Source organism: Drosophila obscura, unplaced genomic scaffold, assembly GCF_018151105.1.
Source record: "Drosophila obscura isolate BZ-5 IFL unplaced genomic scaffold, ASM1815110v1 contig_4, whole genome shotgun sequence".
In the NCBI taxonomy this organism is placed as follows: domain Eukaryota; kingdom Metazoa; phylum Arthropoda; class Insecta; order Diptera; family Drosophilidae; genus Drosophila; species Drosophila obscura.
Genome location: NW_024542828.1, coordinates 11,115,553 through 11,134,494, shown reverse-complemented (window position 1 = coordinate 11,134,494; position 18,942 = coordinate 11,115,553). Strand labels below are relative to the sequence as shown.

The following is an 18,942-nucleotide window of genomic DNA, read 5'->3' as shown; positions in this document are numbered from 1 at the left end:
TAACTTTAGAATTCCTAAATATAGGGCTTTTGTGAGAATAGTACAGTCTAATACAGTCTATTGTTTACGGAACTACGCGATACACAGATGCCAAAATATGGAACGTAATGAAGATAGTGTGGGATTTCTGAGAAATATTGGCAGTTATAACCCAGCATATCCATTCCAATATTTTAGCTGTAATATCCACTGAAACTCTTTGTAGATTATTGGGAATAGCTGACCCATAATAACCCTACAGGAACCAACCCCTACGCCAACCAGCAATATTCTCCCTTTGATCCTCTTAGTATGGTCTGTTCTTGATTCCGCTTCCGTTGACAATTTCCGCAGCATACTTTTGGAGTCGATAAAGTGGCTACCGATTGATCGCAATGATTGAATGAACGATGCGAATGGAGTGCAGAAGGAAACCAGAGCATCTTCTAGTCGGGGGCTTTTCCCCATCTTCTTTTCGGTTTCTGTGTTCCGCTGTTTGTTTAGTTTAATTCGTGACGCGATGCAACAATAAAAACAAAACAAAACAGCATAAAATTCAGTTTTCACGTGAGAGTAAAAGCTCCAATGCTCTGCTGCTGCTGCTGCTCTGCTATGTTGTCGGTTACAGCGCTGTCGGTGTCGGTGTCGCTGCCTCTCTGCTGGCGATTTGAATATGTTATGATGTTGATGTTGCATGTTCCTCCTCGTCGCATGGCGATGGCGTCTCGTCGCCAACAACTGGTTTCTGTGTGGATATTCTCTCTATTTCTATTGCGTTTACTTCCGAGTTCAATGCAAGCGTCGGCGTTGCGCAACCGCCCACACGCGCTCCTCCTCTGCTCTGCCGCAGCCTCTGCGCCCACCGTTAGCCAGCTTTTCCGCCATACCGATTATGTGTGTGTGTGTGTGTGTGTGCGAGGCTGCGTCGTGCAAATATTTTGCCAGCTATTCGCTATTCACACACATATGTATGCTATGGGGTACGGCACCCCCCAAAGCTTCCATCCCCCCATACCACCATCCATCCCTTTTCGGCCATGTCCACCGACGACGCTCTTGCCGGCACTCACTCACTCTTTCACTCACTCTCGAACAACACACATGTTGCTTCGGTTTAGATTTAGACGAGTTTTGAATGCGAATTTATGGCCGTGGACGTGGACAGGAGGAGGACTTGGACCCCACTGCAGCACCAGCACCAGCACCGCCATAACAATGGCTGAGGCGGCGACATGGCGGGGAGATCATTTCAGCCAAAACAGGTGGCCGCTTTGCATATTCGTCGAGTAGAGTCTTGTGGCACAGTCGAATGTTTGGATTCCATTAGCCGGATTACGAGTGTATTCCGTATTGCGTAGGGAGACGGCGCTTACAATAAATGGGGAATTCCGTGGAATTTGTTGGATGCAGTAGTCTCAGGCTTAGTTTTTGAGCCAGAACACACGCAATGCAATTCCAAGATGCATTAGTATCCTACCACTGAAAGATGCTTAATCATAGAACTACCAGGGAAAACTGTTGGCTAGAAGAACTTGAATAGTATGCTTAAGAAAACAATCTTGAATGGAAAGCAGCTACTTGCAGTAGTAGCGCTTTTGAAGTAAAAAAATCTATAAGTATCTCTATCTAACTGTAACAATTAAATTAATGTTGAGCCCAATACATGCCACTATCTTAACGACACAAAACCACTGCGAACCCCATCTATTATTCACTCTTAAAATTATGGAATGATTATCTTTCCCCCTTGAACATTATCAGCCTTGCCTTCATAAGCATCGATAGAACAATATAACATGTTTTCATTGCGTTACTTTCAATGAAAGTAGGTCTATCCTTATCTGTAGAACAAGAATTTGCGAAAATTTTGCCAAAATATATGGCCGGCTGATTAGTTAAAGAAAAGCGATAAGCGATAGACTGAAAAGCAATTTGAATAATCACTAAACAAGTTATCGAGAAGCAAATGCGAAGGACTAACTCGGAACAGTACTTTGAGACCAACAAGAATAAAGATCTATAGCCAGAAAATAACTGTACCAAATGTAATTGAAGAAATTTACATCTCTCCTTACTATCCAGATGTTTGCATCCATTCCTTTGCTCTCTTTAAAAAGCTTTTTCGAGATGGACCTTCCATTCGATTACCAATTATCGCTTGCATAATACATATCGATCGATGGCACAGGCAGGCCACAAAGAGCGCCTGCAATCAAATCAATTCCACGCCAATTATACAATCTGTCAACAGGAACCAGGACCCGGACACGGACGAGAGCAAAGGCAGAGCAGAGCAGAGCAGAGCAGAGAAGAGCGCCAACCTGCTGTGCACCTCCCCGACGTCGACCCTGACCGATAGCATAGTGTGGCGGAGGCAGGGCGGGCAGGCACACTGATAAGAAAAGCATTCGAACAGGAAGCAATCCGCTGTCGGCGTCGCTGCCGCAGTGCAAGGAACAATCAGCGACAGAGGCAGAAGCAGAAGCAACACAGCACAGCAAAAGGTAGAATAATAACATTGGAACGGGGCTTGAACGGCAATCGAACTCTCATAGAGAACACGTTCCAAACAACGTTTCTGCACTTGTTCGAGAGCGAACATCGCCATCAAATTGATCGCAGCCAGCCAGCCAGCCAGCCAATCCGATCCATTCATTTCCGCTTTGTTTCCCAAGAGCCGAGCGGCAAACATGAGAAAAGGCGACCATTCGGAACCGACGAGTGGGAAACTATTGCACCTGATTGCCTTGAAAACCGAGCGAAAAAAGAAAAAACAACAAAAATAAGCCCCAAGTCAAAATCTACGGCGAAATAAAATGTTTGCTACGAAAACCAGAGAAGAGATCACGCGGTGGATAGGATCGCAGTTCTCGGATCCACTGAGAGATGATGATGACGACTTCCTCTACTCTGGGCCTCAGACTCAGCTGACGACAAGTTTTCGAAAACTCAATTGCTGTTGTTGCCCGCCGCCTGAAAATTGCAGAGAAATTCCTTTGGCTTAATTAGCCTCTTTCGTTCGGGGCGAGGCGAAAATATTTTCAAATGAGAAACGCACCAAGAAAGCGGCACAACAACAGTAACAAAAGCCAGAGAGTGGACAGTGGAGAGAGAGAGAGAGAGCGAGAGAGTAGAGCGGGGCAAAAAACAACTCTGAGCTCTGGCTCAGAGAAGAGAAGAGCAGAGCAGAGCACAAATGAAACCAGTTTTAGTTCATTTCGTTTCGTTTCGTTCATTAATTCAAAATTTCCATTTGAAACTTTTTTTGCTGCTGCCTGCTGCTTCTCTTCTTCTCTTCGCTCAACCGCTGCTGCTTTGCTGTCGTTTCTCATCCCCCGACCGGCCGCCTCGCTTCCCTTGCCAACGTCATCCTCATAATCAGAGTTTTAACATTTTATGTACAGTGCTCACAGTGAACACTCGCTAAGCGTTCCAGTTTTGTCGCTTCAACACAAGACAGCGCTGCCACTGAGGCCTTACTGTATTTACACAGAACAGTCCTACCTACCCTACCCTCCCACCAGCATACACACAGGGCACATAACAGAAAGAGAAGAGCGAAACACGAAGCGAGCTCGTTTCTCGATTCTGTTCGTTTCTCTCCCACAATCGCAATGCTTGACTCACACTGCTTCGCAGACCGCTGCTATATACACATAACCTACAAAAATACATAGCTCTGGCTCTGGTACGGGTACGAGTGTACATATGTATGCATCATCAGTATGTATGTGCGTCGCATCGTGTGCGCTGTCAGAGGCAAATGGCTTGATGGCTGTAGCGTTGGTTAGTTGGAATGGGGAGGGTAGCGGTGCGAGGGATTGCAGGCTGGTTGGCAGACAGGCGGCATAACATCAGCAGAGGCAGCAGCAGCAGCAGAAAAAGCAACAACAACGTCGACAGCAATACAAGTGCTGCAGGGTTGCCAACTGTCTGAGTGGCCAACGGCATTGAACTCTTGTTGGGGTCTTGGGGCGAAGATTGTTCGAGAGTTCGGATTGAACTATAACTTTTCCTGATGAAACCAGCTTACAACAAAATATCATCAGTTTATGTGATGACAAAAATTATTCCTTATACATACATAAGTTTCACTCCATTGTATCTTTTCTACTACATACATATATCTTTCTACTAAATTTCTCTATGGTTATCCAAAGATACATATTTCTCTAACATTTTTAGCATCTCAAATCTATATCTATGCCTCTTGAGATATGTATTTTACCATAATTTCAGCAGCCTTGGCAACCCTGGCTGACGTAGTATCGAGTTTTATATGTACATGCGCTGACGCTGTCACGGCCTCTGCCCGTTTCCTCTCTTCGCTCCGCACCATTCATCTCACCCTTGTTCGCTCATTCCCCTTCCTCTCTCTCTCTCCCTTCCCTTCCCTTCCCTTATCCTACTCATTCTCGTTTCGTTTCGTTCGTTGCCTGCCCGACTCGACTGTCTGTCCCACCCGTCTAAATGCAGGACGGGACTGTGGGACGACGTCCGTCGTATGTGGGAACGAAATAATACCTATAAAAAAATTCTTTTTCCCTCGGTTTTTTGCCCCAGCTCTGGCTCTGGCTCTGACTATGGCTCTGGCTCTTGGGCTGCCTTGGAACGGAGCGACAACGAAAAAGAGAAAGACTTGTGGGTAGAAAACCAACAAAGTAAGACTATAAAGTACGTCGACTGCGGGTGGAGTGTGGAGTGGCATGCCATGGAGGGCCCCGGACTGGCACTGGTGGTGCTTGGGCTGGGGCTGGAGCAAACACAAAAAAAATTTAAGATGCTTTAGCTGAAGCGGAGCGAACCGGCGCTGGATGTAAGATCTGTTGGGGCTCGGTGCTTGGGAGCTCTGTCTGTGGCTCGGGCTCTGGCTCTGGCTCTGTTAGAAACATGTTGAAATGAAATTGCTGAACGGCAAACGACGACGAGTTGAGTGTCAGGTCGGACCGGCCCCAGCCACGGGAAAAGAGGCCCCTGCGTAATGGTCGGACTCTCAGTCGATGCTGCTGCTGCTGCTGCTGTTGGGGCTGCTGCTGCGGGGGTGGGCAAATGTTTGGCAGCATTTTTGTATTAAAATTTTATGAGAGTGTGTGCTGTGGAGGAGGTTAGGTTGTGCGCTCGCTGGGCTGGTTCGTATCGTTCTCTTGGCCGTCGCATCCGAGAAACTTTGAACATGTTCGGTTGGTCTGCTGCTGGTGCCCGTCGCTACTCTGTTGTTGTGCTAGTTACTCGAAATATCACTAAAAACAAGAAAGGAACAACGCTTTTGGGGGGAACGAAGCTTTAGATACCCTAGCAGACATACCCATATAATAGAGTAATTTTATTTGCAGCAAGACCTATGGGGAACCCCACACTCCATCTGGCTATATCTTCTATTTATAGCATTATTCCTCTCTGCATTGCAAAAGATCTGCTCAAAATATGAATACCCTCTCTACAGAGTATAGAAAATAGCCCCGATGCAGGTTCGGCGGCTACGTTGTTGGATTTCGTTGTGGATGTGGATGTGTGTGGATGGTGATGATGTGAATGTGGAACGCCAGGCCGAAACAGAGCAAACGGAATGGATATGATGATGCCAGCGGCAGAGCCAGGGACGGAGAAGATGGAGATGGAGACCCGAGGCCCGAGACCGCGACAGACACGGAGATGTTGGATGTCGAATTCGGATTCGGGGCCCCAAGACTAGAGCGACCAGCTGTTGGCCTTGTGCTTGTGCTCTCCTCCTCCGTTATTGCTGTTGTTGTTGTTTTCATATCTTGTTGCTTTTAGCTGGCATTATTTTTGGAGACTCGCAAGCTCTCTCCCCGCGCCCCACCATACACCCCATCCGCTTCGCATCTCCTCGAATGTGAATGTGGATGATGACTCGTCTCCCGATGCGATTGAGTAAAACTTATCCAAACAACAACAAAGGCATTAATAATGCCTCTGTGTTCGCGGCGCAGCGCATCGCAGCGATGGCTATTTTTGCTCGTGCCGCTTTTTTGGAGGAGGAACTGCGATGTCGGAATGATGATCTCTGTGTTCTCGTATCGTATCTCCTGGGGCCACCTCCGATAATCATTGATAACTGAAATCAGGTGCAGCTGAGAAGGAAGATTGCTCTGGGGTCTCTATTGGTTTTTCGTGTGAAGATTACTCCTTTACTGGGGAGATACGTTTTTGGGTCACCACCAGTTCTGGGCACAACAGGAATAGATTGCTGCATTTACATGGTATTTGGTGGCTCGAAAGTTCTCACTGTGAAATGGAGTAGAAGTTTATATCCATCCCATCATGATAAGTGAATCTTCTATAAAAATTTCAAATAATTACACACATAAGTTATCGTAGTTATCTCAGAGAAGCGGGTATTGAATGGAGCACTTCTTTGAGTGTCACAAGACCAGTTTTCCAACAGAGTCAATTATGTATGGCCTACAGCTTGTCTATAAATTGAGTCATCATAATACAGTTATCAAATAGTCTCAGATAGATCCAAAATTGGATCCCGTATACTTTATTCTTTAGAAAAGGAGTGCAAAAGCCCTACAAATTCAAAAAAGGTTAGTACACAAGCTCTGGAACCTGAAAGTATGCAATCAAATCTGTGTTGAAAATCAGTTTGAAAAGGTACGGTAGTACGGAGAATTTATTACCAACAATAAGGATATTATGATCGAAATGAGACCAAATACGAGTAAAATTGAACTCAATTTCCAAACCGAACCTCAAATGGATTTAATACAAATTCAAGGAAACTAATAGATGTATAGAACCTATCGAAAACTTATGAATATTCTTGGTTTGGTTTCTGTAATTTCATTAGCATTCAGTTTTTTCCTTGAGTTCCTATGCATCCCATCCTGATTGGCTCCCATTTCATCGTCACTCTCCTAATGCCAGTTTCAATTTCCGAAAGCTCGCATTCCTACAACCATACTGTTAGAATGCACCCCTCCTCTCCGTCCTCACAGTCCTGTACACCTGCCCACTCTGTTAGCCCTTGCCAATTCCCATTGCCTGTCCGGGTTGTCCCTGTCGGATTAGAGTTTGGCCATAGCCAAAAGCTGGTTAGGTTCTTCTATTCTTTTCTGCTCGGTGCAGTTCGGTTCGGTTTGGTTGGGTTGGGTTGGGTTGGGTTCGTAGGGGGGTGGGTGCGGGATGCAACTCCAATGCTGCTCCCTCTCAGCTGAGGTCGCTTTTATGATTTTACAGTTGCCATTCTCCCATTTCCACACAAAATGACAAAGGGGGCCACATCCGCCCACTTTGGCTGAGGCTGCGGCTTGGGCTTTGCCTTGGGTCCATGTCCGCGCCACTCGAAGGAAGAAATGCGATTGAGGTTATAATGGATTTCGACAGTCCAAGTTGTGTCTCGACGACGACAGCGCGGCGTCTCTGCCGCAGCACTGCAGCTGCAGTTGCTCTCTCTGCGTGTGTGTGTGTTTCTTTTGCAGTTTTGCTTTATTATTGCGATTCGCTGTTCCTTTTACGCTTATTAGTTTAATTTGCTGCTCCCGCTGCTCCTGTTGCTGTTTCTTTTTCTTATGGCATGGCATGCAACATGCTGGCAGTCCGGCCAGTAGTGTGGGGGGCTAGCTAGCACACGCTCTTCAAACAAGTTCGAATTCGCGACGCGGTTGCAAGGTGCATGGCGCTGCCAGGCGGCTGGGGATTTGCATATATGCAAAACAGTTAGGTTAGCCGTCGCGAGAGCAGCATCCCAGCGCAGCCCAAAAATCTCAGACAGACCGACCCGCACTCACACATGTTGCATACGAGTTTAATTTATGCCGTTTGTTTGCTCGCTCCCTCTCCCACACACCCAAACACACACTAGCTCTGAGCTGTGGCCTCTCTTTGAGCGCCTTTTGTACAGCGTTTACCGTTAAAGCTATCAATGTCATCGCTGACAGACAGACGGACAGGTAGCGCCGCCACTCACTCGCTCGCTCGCACTTGCTCAGCCTGCCTGTCTATCTCGGTCGCAGGGGGGGTAGGAAGTTGAAGGTCGTTCATTCTCCCCTTCTCCCTCTCGTGCACACTCATATTTATTTATTACTTTTTATGTTGTTTTAATGACGACGACGACGACGTCTGGTGCTCTACTTCATCTGCTCTGCTCTGCCGCTGCTCTACCGCTGTTTCTGGGTCTGCCTCTGCCTTGGAATCACTAACTATTGGCATCTCTGTTGCTCTCGCTCGCATTTATTTTCGGGTTATTAAACCGCAGCAGAAACAGCTCTGCTCTGCTCTGCCTCTGCCTCTCCCTCCCCCTCTCGACAACCACTTGCAGTTTTTTGAATTGTTGATTAATTTTATTGCTTTTCTGTAATAATAAATTCGTTTTTTTCTCCGTTTCTGTTTTGATCACTTGCTTCGCTACACGTGACTCTCTGTCCTCTGCTGCTGCGCTGCGCTGCCTTTACTTGTGCTTTGCTTTTGGACAATGTCTGGTGCTGCGCTGTCGCCGCCGGCAGCGACTGCGCTGCTCTGCCGTCTATAATTTATTAATTCTGCTCAGAACGTCGCCTTTTTTGTTTTGTTACGCCTGTTCGTAATGCCAAGTGCCCCTCTGCCCCTGCCCAACAACAGCGACCTTTAAAGGGTTGTCGTTGTTGTCGTGAGAGGAGGAGGGCGCTGTTTGTGCTGCAAGTTGGGGGCCACAGCTGTTGTGGCTCTCAGCGTCAAACAGATTGCAGATTAGTCGTGGGAAGAGAGAGGTGGTGTGGTGGGATGCTGCTGCTGCAGTTAAGGGAACTCTTGAGAGAGGGCGCTTAGCCACAGTATATACTCGCTGAGAGGACCAAGAAATGCAATAGGAAGAACGGGATTCTCTCACCTGTAAATTTACAGTACCAGAGTTTTGCCAGCATTAACCGTTTATCCTATTCCCAGCCAAGCGTTCCACTCAGACTCTCTCACGTGCTTGCACTTGATTGTTTATCCTTCTCCCACACGTACACAATGCACTCGAGCGTTCGCCCATTTGCATGCTCTTCGCGATCCCATTTGGGTCATGCAATGCACAGGCAGCCTCTAATTGAAGTCACACTTTCGCTCTCCTGCACTCACTCTCCCTCTCCGGCCCACTCATTGAGTCGTTTCATTCCCATTTGATTGTCATTTATTAGGTGGCCGATCATTACGTTCGACGTCGCAGTCGCTGTCGCTGTAGCTGCCGACTCTGTCACTTGTGTTTGACAATTTGAATGGGTTTTCTCACGCCAGGCAGCGCTGCTTACGGCGGCGCCGCTTTGTCTTTCATTCATGTTTGAGGCCGCCTCTATATCCGCCTCTTTCTGCCACGCTGATTGTTCGCCTGCCCTGCTTCCTTCTCGTTTGGTTTTTTTTTTTTCATTCCCATTCATTCATACGTATTTATTTAGCTAATAATATCAGTCGAATCGGTATTATTTATGACACCCGGCCGGCATATCGACCCTACCTCAACCCGAGTCCAGATGTGCTTTTGTTTTTCGATCGCTATGTAAATGATGGGGAGATGATTTTTTGTATTGTATTGCTTTTATTGCCATTTCTCGACTAATCGTCGGGGCGTGGGTTGATAGTGAAAACTTTTGTGTTGCCATGAATGGTTCGTAGTAAATATTTGGCCTTGAAAGTACTCAATGGAATAACCAGAAACAGCTGACTTAATCGGTTTGTTTGTAAGGCTTTCCATTCATTCATTCCGTTCTCTTTATCTTAAGTGTTCTACCAATAAGAGGAATCTCCATAATCGTTAGTTATTTCTCAGTTCTAGAGTTTTTTCTTTCAGTTACGCTCAAAGTACACTGAGTGGAATCCCGTAGCAGAATGATGGTTAAGAACTCTCTCGCTTACTCAATTACATTGACAAGTGCGCAGCCATATGGGAGCTGCTCCTCACGAACATTATTAGCAATTCAATCTCTTTTCCTATTCCCTTTTGTTGCGCTGTTTCGCAGGCACAACATGAAAGGGATTGCGCGACCCCCAAAAGCCCCACCATCCCACCTCACGTTCCCGTCAACCCCATTCGATTATGTTAAATGCCCAAAAAAAGAATCTCAGTCTGCGCCCCTCCTCCGCCGTTTCCGCCTTCATCCATCCATCCACTCAAAAGTAGCGGCATTTTTTTATGTACAGCTTTTGGTTTTGCTTTTCGTGTGTTTTCTCTTGATTAGAAACTGCCAAGCAAAACAAAAACCGGAAAAAGGGTTATTTTTTATTGCTCTCCGTCCCGTAGGTGTGTGTATGTGTGTGTGTGTGTGTGTGGGTGTATGTGTATGTCTCTCTTTACTTCTTAACTTTCGGCGATTCTCTTTTGTTGTTTTTTGTATTATTATTATTGTCGCCGGCTTTACTCTGCCCTCTGCTGACGTCGCCGTCGAAAGCTTTTAGCATTTTAAATTGACGTTTATTATGCGCTGCTTCTGCTGCTTGCGTCGCCGTTTTGCCTTTTTTATTATTTTCTTTTTATTTTGTGTATGTGTGTGTGTTTGTGTCTCCTTGGCCTCTCTGCTCGGGCTGACGCTGGCTGCGCCGCGACGTTTCTTTAGTTTGTTTTGGTTTTTAATTTAATCGTTTTTGTGCCCTCTCCCCCCGCCAGCACACTCTTGCTCGAGATACTCCTGCTCTTTCCCTCTTGGTGTTGTTGTTGTTTTTGTAGTTGTCGTTAAATGTGCTTAGCACGTGCTGTCCGCCGTCGCTGCTTCTAGCTCTGCTGCTGCCTCTGCCTTTGGCCTGACCGGCCTCCTCCTCACTCCATAGTTTTGTTCTTGCTGTTGCTTTTGCCCTTTTGTGTCTGCTCTTTGATGCTTATTAGCGAGTGCCATTCACTCACTCACTCACTCACTCTCGCATTCATTCATTCATGACGTTGCCTGCTGCCGTCGCTTAGAAACAAGTGGCCAATAAATTATGGCCAGCCACAAGAGTCGGGAGCAGAGCAGCAGCAGCAGCAGCAGCAGCAGCAGCATAGGAACAGCTAGAGCGCCAGTGCTAAAGCAGTGCAAACGCCAGGGTATGTTAATTAAAGGAAGGGCAGCTGTTCCTTTACTTCCCAAAATCAAAGGTAGGCTGCTCTCTCGAAATGCCTTACCTTCTCTTAAATTTACTGTGCGCCAAATCTGATCCAAAGCAGCGTAGGAGCAGGAGGAGAGCCATTATTATTGCCCATTGGAAGGCGGCGTAATGGTAAATACACATAAAACCGTTATATTTATATGCAGGTCGCAAAAAAAGGGTTTGTCCGACGGCACTGCCTCCGTTGCTGCCACAAATGCGGCTGTGGCTTTTGCTGCTGTCCGTCTCTCTGTGAGTGTTTGTGTGTGTGTGTGTGTGTGTGTGTTGGGGGCTTTTTTATGATACGAAAAACTGACCTAAGGTATGCGCTGGCAGAGAGGCATTTTGCATGGGGAACGGAACGGAACCGAGAACCGAACCGATAATGAAAATGAGTTCTGCTCTGCCTCTGGCCCCACCCACCCGTTGCTCTTCGGCAACCACCACTAAAGGAAAGGCTTTGAAGGGAAGCAAGAAGGGGAGAAAGGGACCGCGGGACCATTGGCAAGCGCAAGTCATGATGCTATTATTATACAACCGTTGGGACGGTTGGACGTTTGGTACGTCACTGTGTCAAGGACAAGTGCGATTCTTTAAATGTATGGGTTTACAAGTGTGTGTGTGTGTGTGTGTGTGTGGACTGTATTTATTGTTGATTTACCGTTTTACGACCACTGCCGTTGCTGCTGCTGCTGCTCTTGCGGCTTAATCATTTATGTGGATTGAGTGGGTGGCGAGAGTGGAAAGGATTTAGCTCTGAACAGTTTGCTGTTCGATGTGGAACTTGGCGGATCTTATGCGAAGCTAATTAAAAGCTTCTCAGATCTAACAATGGAGCATTCAGTGAGAGTAACCAGTGGAGAAAATAGTTCTAAGCTTTTAATCTTGCATAAGGATTCTAGACTTGCACCCACTACATCCTGAAATCCTGTTACCTCCAATAAACTGTCCCACCTCTGCCACATCGAAAATCTTTCAGATTGAAATTAATTTGTGCGGAAAATCTGACCAAAGTGGCAATATCTTTCCGCCGGATAGAGGGAGAGGGAGACCAATTGAGGCAATTGTGGGTCAAGTTTATTTCAATAAATTCCTCTCCTTTTTTTTTTTGGGCAGAAAACTTCGAAACGACCGAAATGCCGCCTGCAGAGGAATCTTAAATGCCAATGCACTTTACACACACCCCCAAACGAGGCCGGAGCACCACCACCCACCCATTGAAAACATTTGCCACCCTCCCTCCGCTCCGCCTACTTGCGCCCACTCTTCCACCCACCCCCCTTGATGCATATGACATTTTTGCAGTTTTTGTTTTGCTCGCCGGCTTCTACAATGCCTGCCTGCTCCTCCTCCCCCCAGACCGCCCGCTGCTGTGGCACACGCTCCCCTTCCCCTTCCCCTTGCCAGCGCACATCATCACAAAAACTTTCATTTAATTGCTGAGAGCAACAACAACGGCAACAAAAGAAAAGAAAGAAAGAAAACAGAGAAAGAGAGAGAGAGGAAAAGCACATTTGCTGTTGTTGGCTTTTGTTTACTTTACTTCGGAAGAGGAGCAAGGAGCGAGGGGTGGGGCGAGGGGTGGGGTGGAGTGGAGTGGGAGGTAGGTGAACGATGAGTGAGAGGTGCAACATCGGAGAATGGAAATCGAAGCGGAATCGGTTGAAGTGGCGTGTGTGTGGGGGGGTGCATGACGTGCTGGGCTGTGCGTGCCGTGCCTACTACGAGTACCGTAACATACCCATATCCGTGCCCCCACATGGATGATGCGTGTGTCTCGACAGAGAGCACCACCCCTCCCCTCTCTCTGCTAGCCATCGAGCTGGCCTTCCTTTACGTTTCCCCCCTCCATACCCATACCCACTCCCATTCCCATTGAGCACTGGAGCATTCGGCTCTCTCAATCAAATGGCTTTTCAATTGGTTTTTGCCGGTAAACGGTAAATGGCGAAACACGAGGCGCACAAAACATAACGGAGGATTGCAAGAAACTCAAGAATCAAAACAAAGAAAGCGATTATATACGTCCAAAACAAAACGGGAGGGAGACCAAAGAGAAATCAAGAAATGGATTGGTAACATCATCGAACAAGTGGACTGAAGAGGCGTACAGGCACGGCACTGATACATGTTGGCCATACAAGATCAAGGCAACCCACTGATTGCATCCTCATAGATGAGGATCACAATAAATAGATTTGTAGGCAGGGAGAAGGCTAAGTGTAACGGAAGCTTCCACCCGATCTGAAGGCCGCAAGGAATATTATCGACGAAAGGGGTCTTCCTTTAGGATGATTCATAGCTACTGGTCCTACTACAAAGGTCATGCAGAGGTAGACTGAAGAGGATATAGCACTAGGAACGCCGAGAGTTAAAATCATAACAGAGCCTTGCAAAAATGATAGAAAAACAAGGGGAAACGTGCAATGGCCCTCAACAATTGATTGACACACTGAAACTGATCTTCGGGCAACAGTTAACGATCACCTGGAGCAAAATCAAGGACAGCATAGCATGCCTTGCCTTGTATATTGTATGAATAATAACCTTAATCATCTATTGATCTACTCACACTGGCCTCGGTCCACATCTTCATTGCTTTGGCTGCTTGCAGCAGGATTGCTCTTTGGAGGTAAGCTCTCGGCTCGAACGATTTAACCGATGGTTTAATGGTTTTGGCGCCTTTTTTCTGTCACTGGATGATTGGCTCTAGCCCCAGCTCCACATGTTGCCGGAGTGGGAGCCACTGAGTGTTTACAGAATATGATATTAATTCAGTTTGGGTTTCGCACAAAACTAACACACACAATTTTCGGTTTACGGTTTGTTTTGGTTTTCGTGCTGGTGATTTTGCTGCTTCTAACGGTTTTGCTTTTCCAGTTGGTGGAAATTTACGTAGTTTTTGCTCGGGCTCTGTGGCTATGGCCGCGCGCCGATGGCGTCGTCGTCGCTGTGTCGCTGGCGTCTTGTTGTGCGAAGTGCAGAGTTCGTACTGAATGGACGGGGCGCTTTTGGCCAGGCCAGCACTGGCTGTTGATGGCTGTGTGGAGCGGAGCCAGCCCCCCGGCCAGGGTTGCCAGAGCGCGCCAGCCGAGTGGCGCAACTCGTTCGACTCCGACTCGTCGTCGCCGCCTGGCAACCCTGCCACATGCGCACATTCTTTGTTGTTGCTGTCGTTGCTGCTGCTGCTGCTGGCGCGCTCTGAGTTTTCCGATTCGTATTTTCAGTTGCGCTGTGGAAAGCCGCCAGGCCAGAACATGCCAGGCGAAAGCCACAAAAACCCCAAACCCTATTTCAAGGGGGCAAATCGCCCACTCCCTACAGCTCCTTGGGCAGGCGGCACCCTTCCGAGCATTTCCTCCCACCCATCGACAGTTGAACTATTTTAGTGCCTGACAAACAAAGGCAGCAGCAGCGGCAGCAGCAGCAGCATCGGCAACAGCAGCAGCAGCGGTTGGGGCATTGTGGGGTTATGTCGTTGTTGCCATCGTTTGCTCGTTTCATAAAGTCGATAATTGCGATTGTCGCCTAACGGTCTCTAATCGGTGGACAGTCTGTGTATCGATAGGTTTTGATTAGGTTTTCGAATGGTACAATTGGTGGGTGGAAACTGGTGAGAGTATGGCAAAGGGGAACAATATTTACAAAAGGTTATAGTAAACGAAATAGCTAAGATCGGCTCGACTGGTATTTCATGATCATTTCATTATCTGCATAGTATTACCAATAACTGAAAAGTACTTTAACTGATCGATGGTTTTAAACCACATTAAGATGATCATAGATTCTGTAATATTTATATTTATAGCCCAAGTGCAATAAGTTTTTGCTTATAGTTATTAATGGGCTCTTCAATTTGTATTATCATTATCAAATTAATTACAAAATCAGTTTCAGGACAATCGAAGATAAGGGGTTGGCTGTTGAGATCATGAATTTTAGGTTTTGCTTTTATGCAAGCAACCCCAGGGCTGCCAGATAAGGCTGCCCCACCAGAGCTCCCACCGCACACCTGATCTTGAGAATACGAGCACTTATCAGCAGCAGCAGCAGCAGCAGCGTCAGGTGCTTCAATGGAACGGCATTCATCCGCTGCGACAGAGGCGACCACATAGCCGAACGACCTTTTGCTGACTGATAAAAGTGGGGTGGCAGGTGACTGTTGGGTGGCTGTTGGGCTGTAGAGTGGAGTGGAGTTTGTGGCTGGCATCGTCGTCGGCTTAGGCATCCTCCATATACAGACACACACACACACACACACAAACTTGTACACGAATACATAAAGCTTTACCCCACATGCCCTCCCCTGACCCCTTGGAATGACTGCTGATTGCTTTGCTTGCTTGATGGCATTGCACACACACTCAACCGAAGTCTCTATATGTGTATGTATATGTGTTTGTGTGTGTGTGTGTGTCTATGTACTGCCATAGAGATAGAGTGAGTGAGAGAGAGAGAGAGAGGTGGATTGCTGGGTGGCTCTTTGTTTTGCACACACAACTTCCACTCCCACTCCCGCTCCCGCTCCCAGACTCGAGCACAGTCCTCCCTGCCAAGCCGAACACCGAAAGCCGAAAGCCGAAGCTGCTGGGAGCTTCGTGTTTGAGTTGGGACTTGTTCGTTCCTGTCGCTGTCGCCATCGCTGCTGTTGTTGCTGTTGTCAGCCGTCAGCCAAGGCAACGGCGACGGCGACTGCGACAGTGGCCAAAAGCTAGAGTCCGGCCTGGCTCTGCTCTGCTCTGCCGCTCCCAATGCTACTTCAGCCTCTTCTGCTGCTGCTGCTACTGCTACTGCTGCTGCTGCTGCTGGCGGCGACTCTTGTTGGGGCAGGCAGACGCAGACCTGGTCCAAAGCCCAGGCCAGGCCAGGCCAGGCCAAACAACCGTCGACGGATGACGACGTTTTCCGACTAACAACGGACGCGCATTTTCCACCATTTCGAGGCAAAGAGCGCATTGAAAATTGTGCGACGCAGCGCAGCGTCGCAAATGGTTGCAGGGGTGGGGCGGGGGTTATTGCTGGGTTGAAGGAGGCTCTGTTAAAGCTCTAACGATGTTGCCCCGCTCTGTGGCGGCATTCATTGTTCGCCTTCGAGCGCCAAGCACTGAAAATGCCATTTTGTGGATACCCTGAAACGAAAGGGGTATGCCGAACACCAGATGCTCCCAGAGGCGAAGCTTTTAGAAACCTTACAGAGTCGGAACATATGCCAACTGTTCCTTATACATATGTATCTAGATATGTATTTATTTTAGTCTGCCTTTTGAGATTTTGTTTCTATGAAGTCTGAAACATTCTTCTTGCTACAGATTTCTCCTTGAGGTTCTGCATAATCGTTTGAGGGTATCTAAGGCTTCGTTTCCACCCACCCAAAAGCCTAGCATCTCTCTCTCTCCTTCCTTGTCTCTTACGGCTGCGTATCCTTTGGATCCGTGTGTGTGCGTGCGTGCTGCCTTGCTGATTTGTGCGCAAAACTTTTACAACATCGCGTAGAAGCGGCAGAGGAGCAGCACAGAGCATCATCCAAAGCAGCAGCATCCCAAGCAGCATGCAGAGGCAACAACAACGATGTGGCATTCAGCCACATTAACGAGATTCGGCAGCGACAGCGGCGTCACCGTCACCGTCACCGCCGCCGCCACATCGCCATCGCAGCCATCGCTGCCATCGCTGCCATCGCAGCTGCCTGGCATAGTCTCGTCGTTGTTGTCGTGGTTATTGCCGCCGCTGCCGCCAGTTGGGGCTCTGCTTTGTCTACGAAAGGTCGAAGACGGAGTCTGTGGTCTGTCTCTCCAGTCTCCAGTGCCTAGGGGGGACACCAGAATGGGAGAATAGAATGGTAGTTGGGGGTTGGGTTCCTCTGCAGTCGCCTTTGGCATTGTCGAAAAAAATTCGAGTTCAAATGTGCATTGCCATCAAGGGGGAAAGGATGGAGGACTTGGAGTTCCTTTAGAGGCAAAGAGCGGGAACTTATCCATCAATTGGGGGAGAAAGAGAGATTGAATGTGTCGATCAGGTGCTTAGGATAGGATCTGGGCTGGCAGTTGGAATAGATGCATGGAAATATTTTTATTTAGAAAATGTCTAAAAAATGCCTAATAATTCCAATGATAGATCGCTAGGGAACCTCTGCCCCGCCCCCACCAATATCATCAATACTCGTACAGCCTGAAGAGATGTTCCCCAGAGATCTTTGTTGCCCATCCATCACACCTCTCCCTCCCCCCACTATTCCCCAAGTCCAGTTAGCCTCTGGTTAGCCCCCCCTTTTGATATTAAAGCCAACTTCAACTATGGGAAATGTGCAGCTTTAATAATTCTGTGTTTCTAATAAAATTCTCTTGATTGCCCGAAATGTTAATCATTTATTGATATTTCATTTCATGCCACAGGCCTTTCTACGCACTTCTCATGACCCCCCTGCCCCCACTCCACCGCCACCATATAACCCGACTCTTTCCCACCCACTCCTTCTCTTTGGCTATCTATCTATCTATCTCTCTCGCTCTCTCACTCTTGCTGTGTGGGGGTCGGTGGGGCATGGTTTGAGTGCTCGCTTTGATGATTTTGTTTTCGAGGCTTATCCTACTCACCCACCCACCCAACACATTCACAGTGGATATTGCACCCGAATAAACCACTCTCCGGAATCTCTCTCTCTCTCTCTCTTTCTCTGCTGGTAGAATCATCATCTTTTCTTCGGATTTTCAGGGGGTGGGGGGGGGGGTGATCTTGTGGAAGGGATTTCACCTTAGGATTTGAGAGGTCCCTCCCAGTCATTAGTGAGAGCTTTCACTGTATGTGCCAGGCACTCCCTCGCAGGCACATATATACTCACGCGTGCATGTATGATATACTCTCGGATACATATGCATCTGCACACACTCCAGGCATATACATACACACATACATACATATATATGTACATATCTATAAGTAAGCAGCATATGAAGGCAAACACAAAACTGAAAATGCGGTAAGCCAGTGGCGTTGGGGAAAATCACAAAAAACCAAAGGGGGCTTCCGGATTGGCTTTCAATTGGGGAAAAATACTGCTGGAATCTCTCTCTCTCTCTCTGTCTCTTTCTCTGTATTCTCTCTAGTATTGACGCGCGTTAAGCAGCAGCGCACCTAGGTCACTTCCGTTCAACTCTCATATCAGAGCATGCAGAGCAATCTCTGGGACACCTCAGGAAGCCTAAATGTGTATAATTCCATGAAGTTTTCACGGTATTTAAATAGTTTTTAAGGAACTTACTTGGTGTAGGGATTACTAGGGAATACTTGCTAGGGATCCAGAAATCTAGAACAAAATTAGATGAGAAATTTATTAGAAACGCCCAAAAATGACTGATGACGCCCCGTGCCCCGTGTATAGGCCCCCTTTTGATGGAGTAAGCCTCTGGCTGTTGGCGCTGCTGCTGCTGCTGTGATGCGTTGCCTGGGATTGTTGTTGCTGTTGTTGCTGTTGCTGTCGTTGTTGTACTTTGCCGCACAGCAACAACAACATTTTGTTCGTTAGATGAGTGCCACTGTGTGTGTGTGTGTGTGTGTGTGTCTCTCTGCTTCATGTTCGTGTGTCAGTGGATGTATGTATCTGCATCTGTATTTGTTAGAGTGTGTTCATGCTCCATGTTGTGTGTGTGTGTGTGTGTGTGTGTGTGTATACACAGTCCTACATTTCCATCGATTTAATCTATCTGACTACGACATCAGCCAAACACACACACACAAAGAGAGTGAGTGAGGGAGAGAGGGAAAGAGAGAGAGGAGAAGGAGGCTGAAAACCCACCCAAAAGTACGTGGCAGAGGGAGGAGGAGGAAAAGCGTCAGAGAGCGTGCCAGAGAGCGGGCTGGCGAGTGGGAGCGCCACTCCGTCAGTTGGTGGATTCGCCTGAGACCTGCGACTGCTACTGGGAATGGGAA

General features: G+C 47.6%; 1 protein-coding gene across 1 annotated transcript in view; it reads right to left on the bottom strand.

The window, feature by feature from the left end:
- The window catches only part of LOC111070124 (polyhomeotic-proximal chromatin protein), a 34,383-nt gene extending 20,519 nt beyond the window's left edge, over positions 1-13,864 (bottom strand). Inside the window, exon 1 of the mRNA XM_022360450.2 lies at positions 13,589-13,864. Within this exon, the coding sequence (XP_022216142.2) occupies positions 13,589-13,612 (24 nt within the window). The 5' untranslated portion in view covers positions 13,613-13,864. The remainder of the gene's footprint in view (positions 1-13,588) is intronic.
- Positions 13,865-18,942: the final 5,078 nt, after the last annotated feature.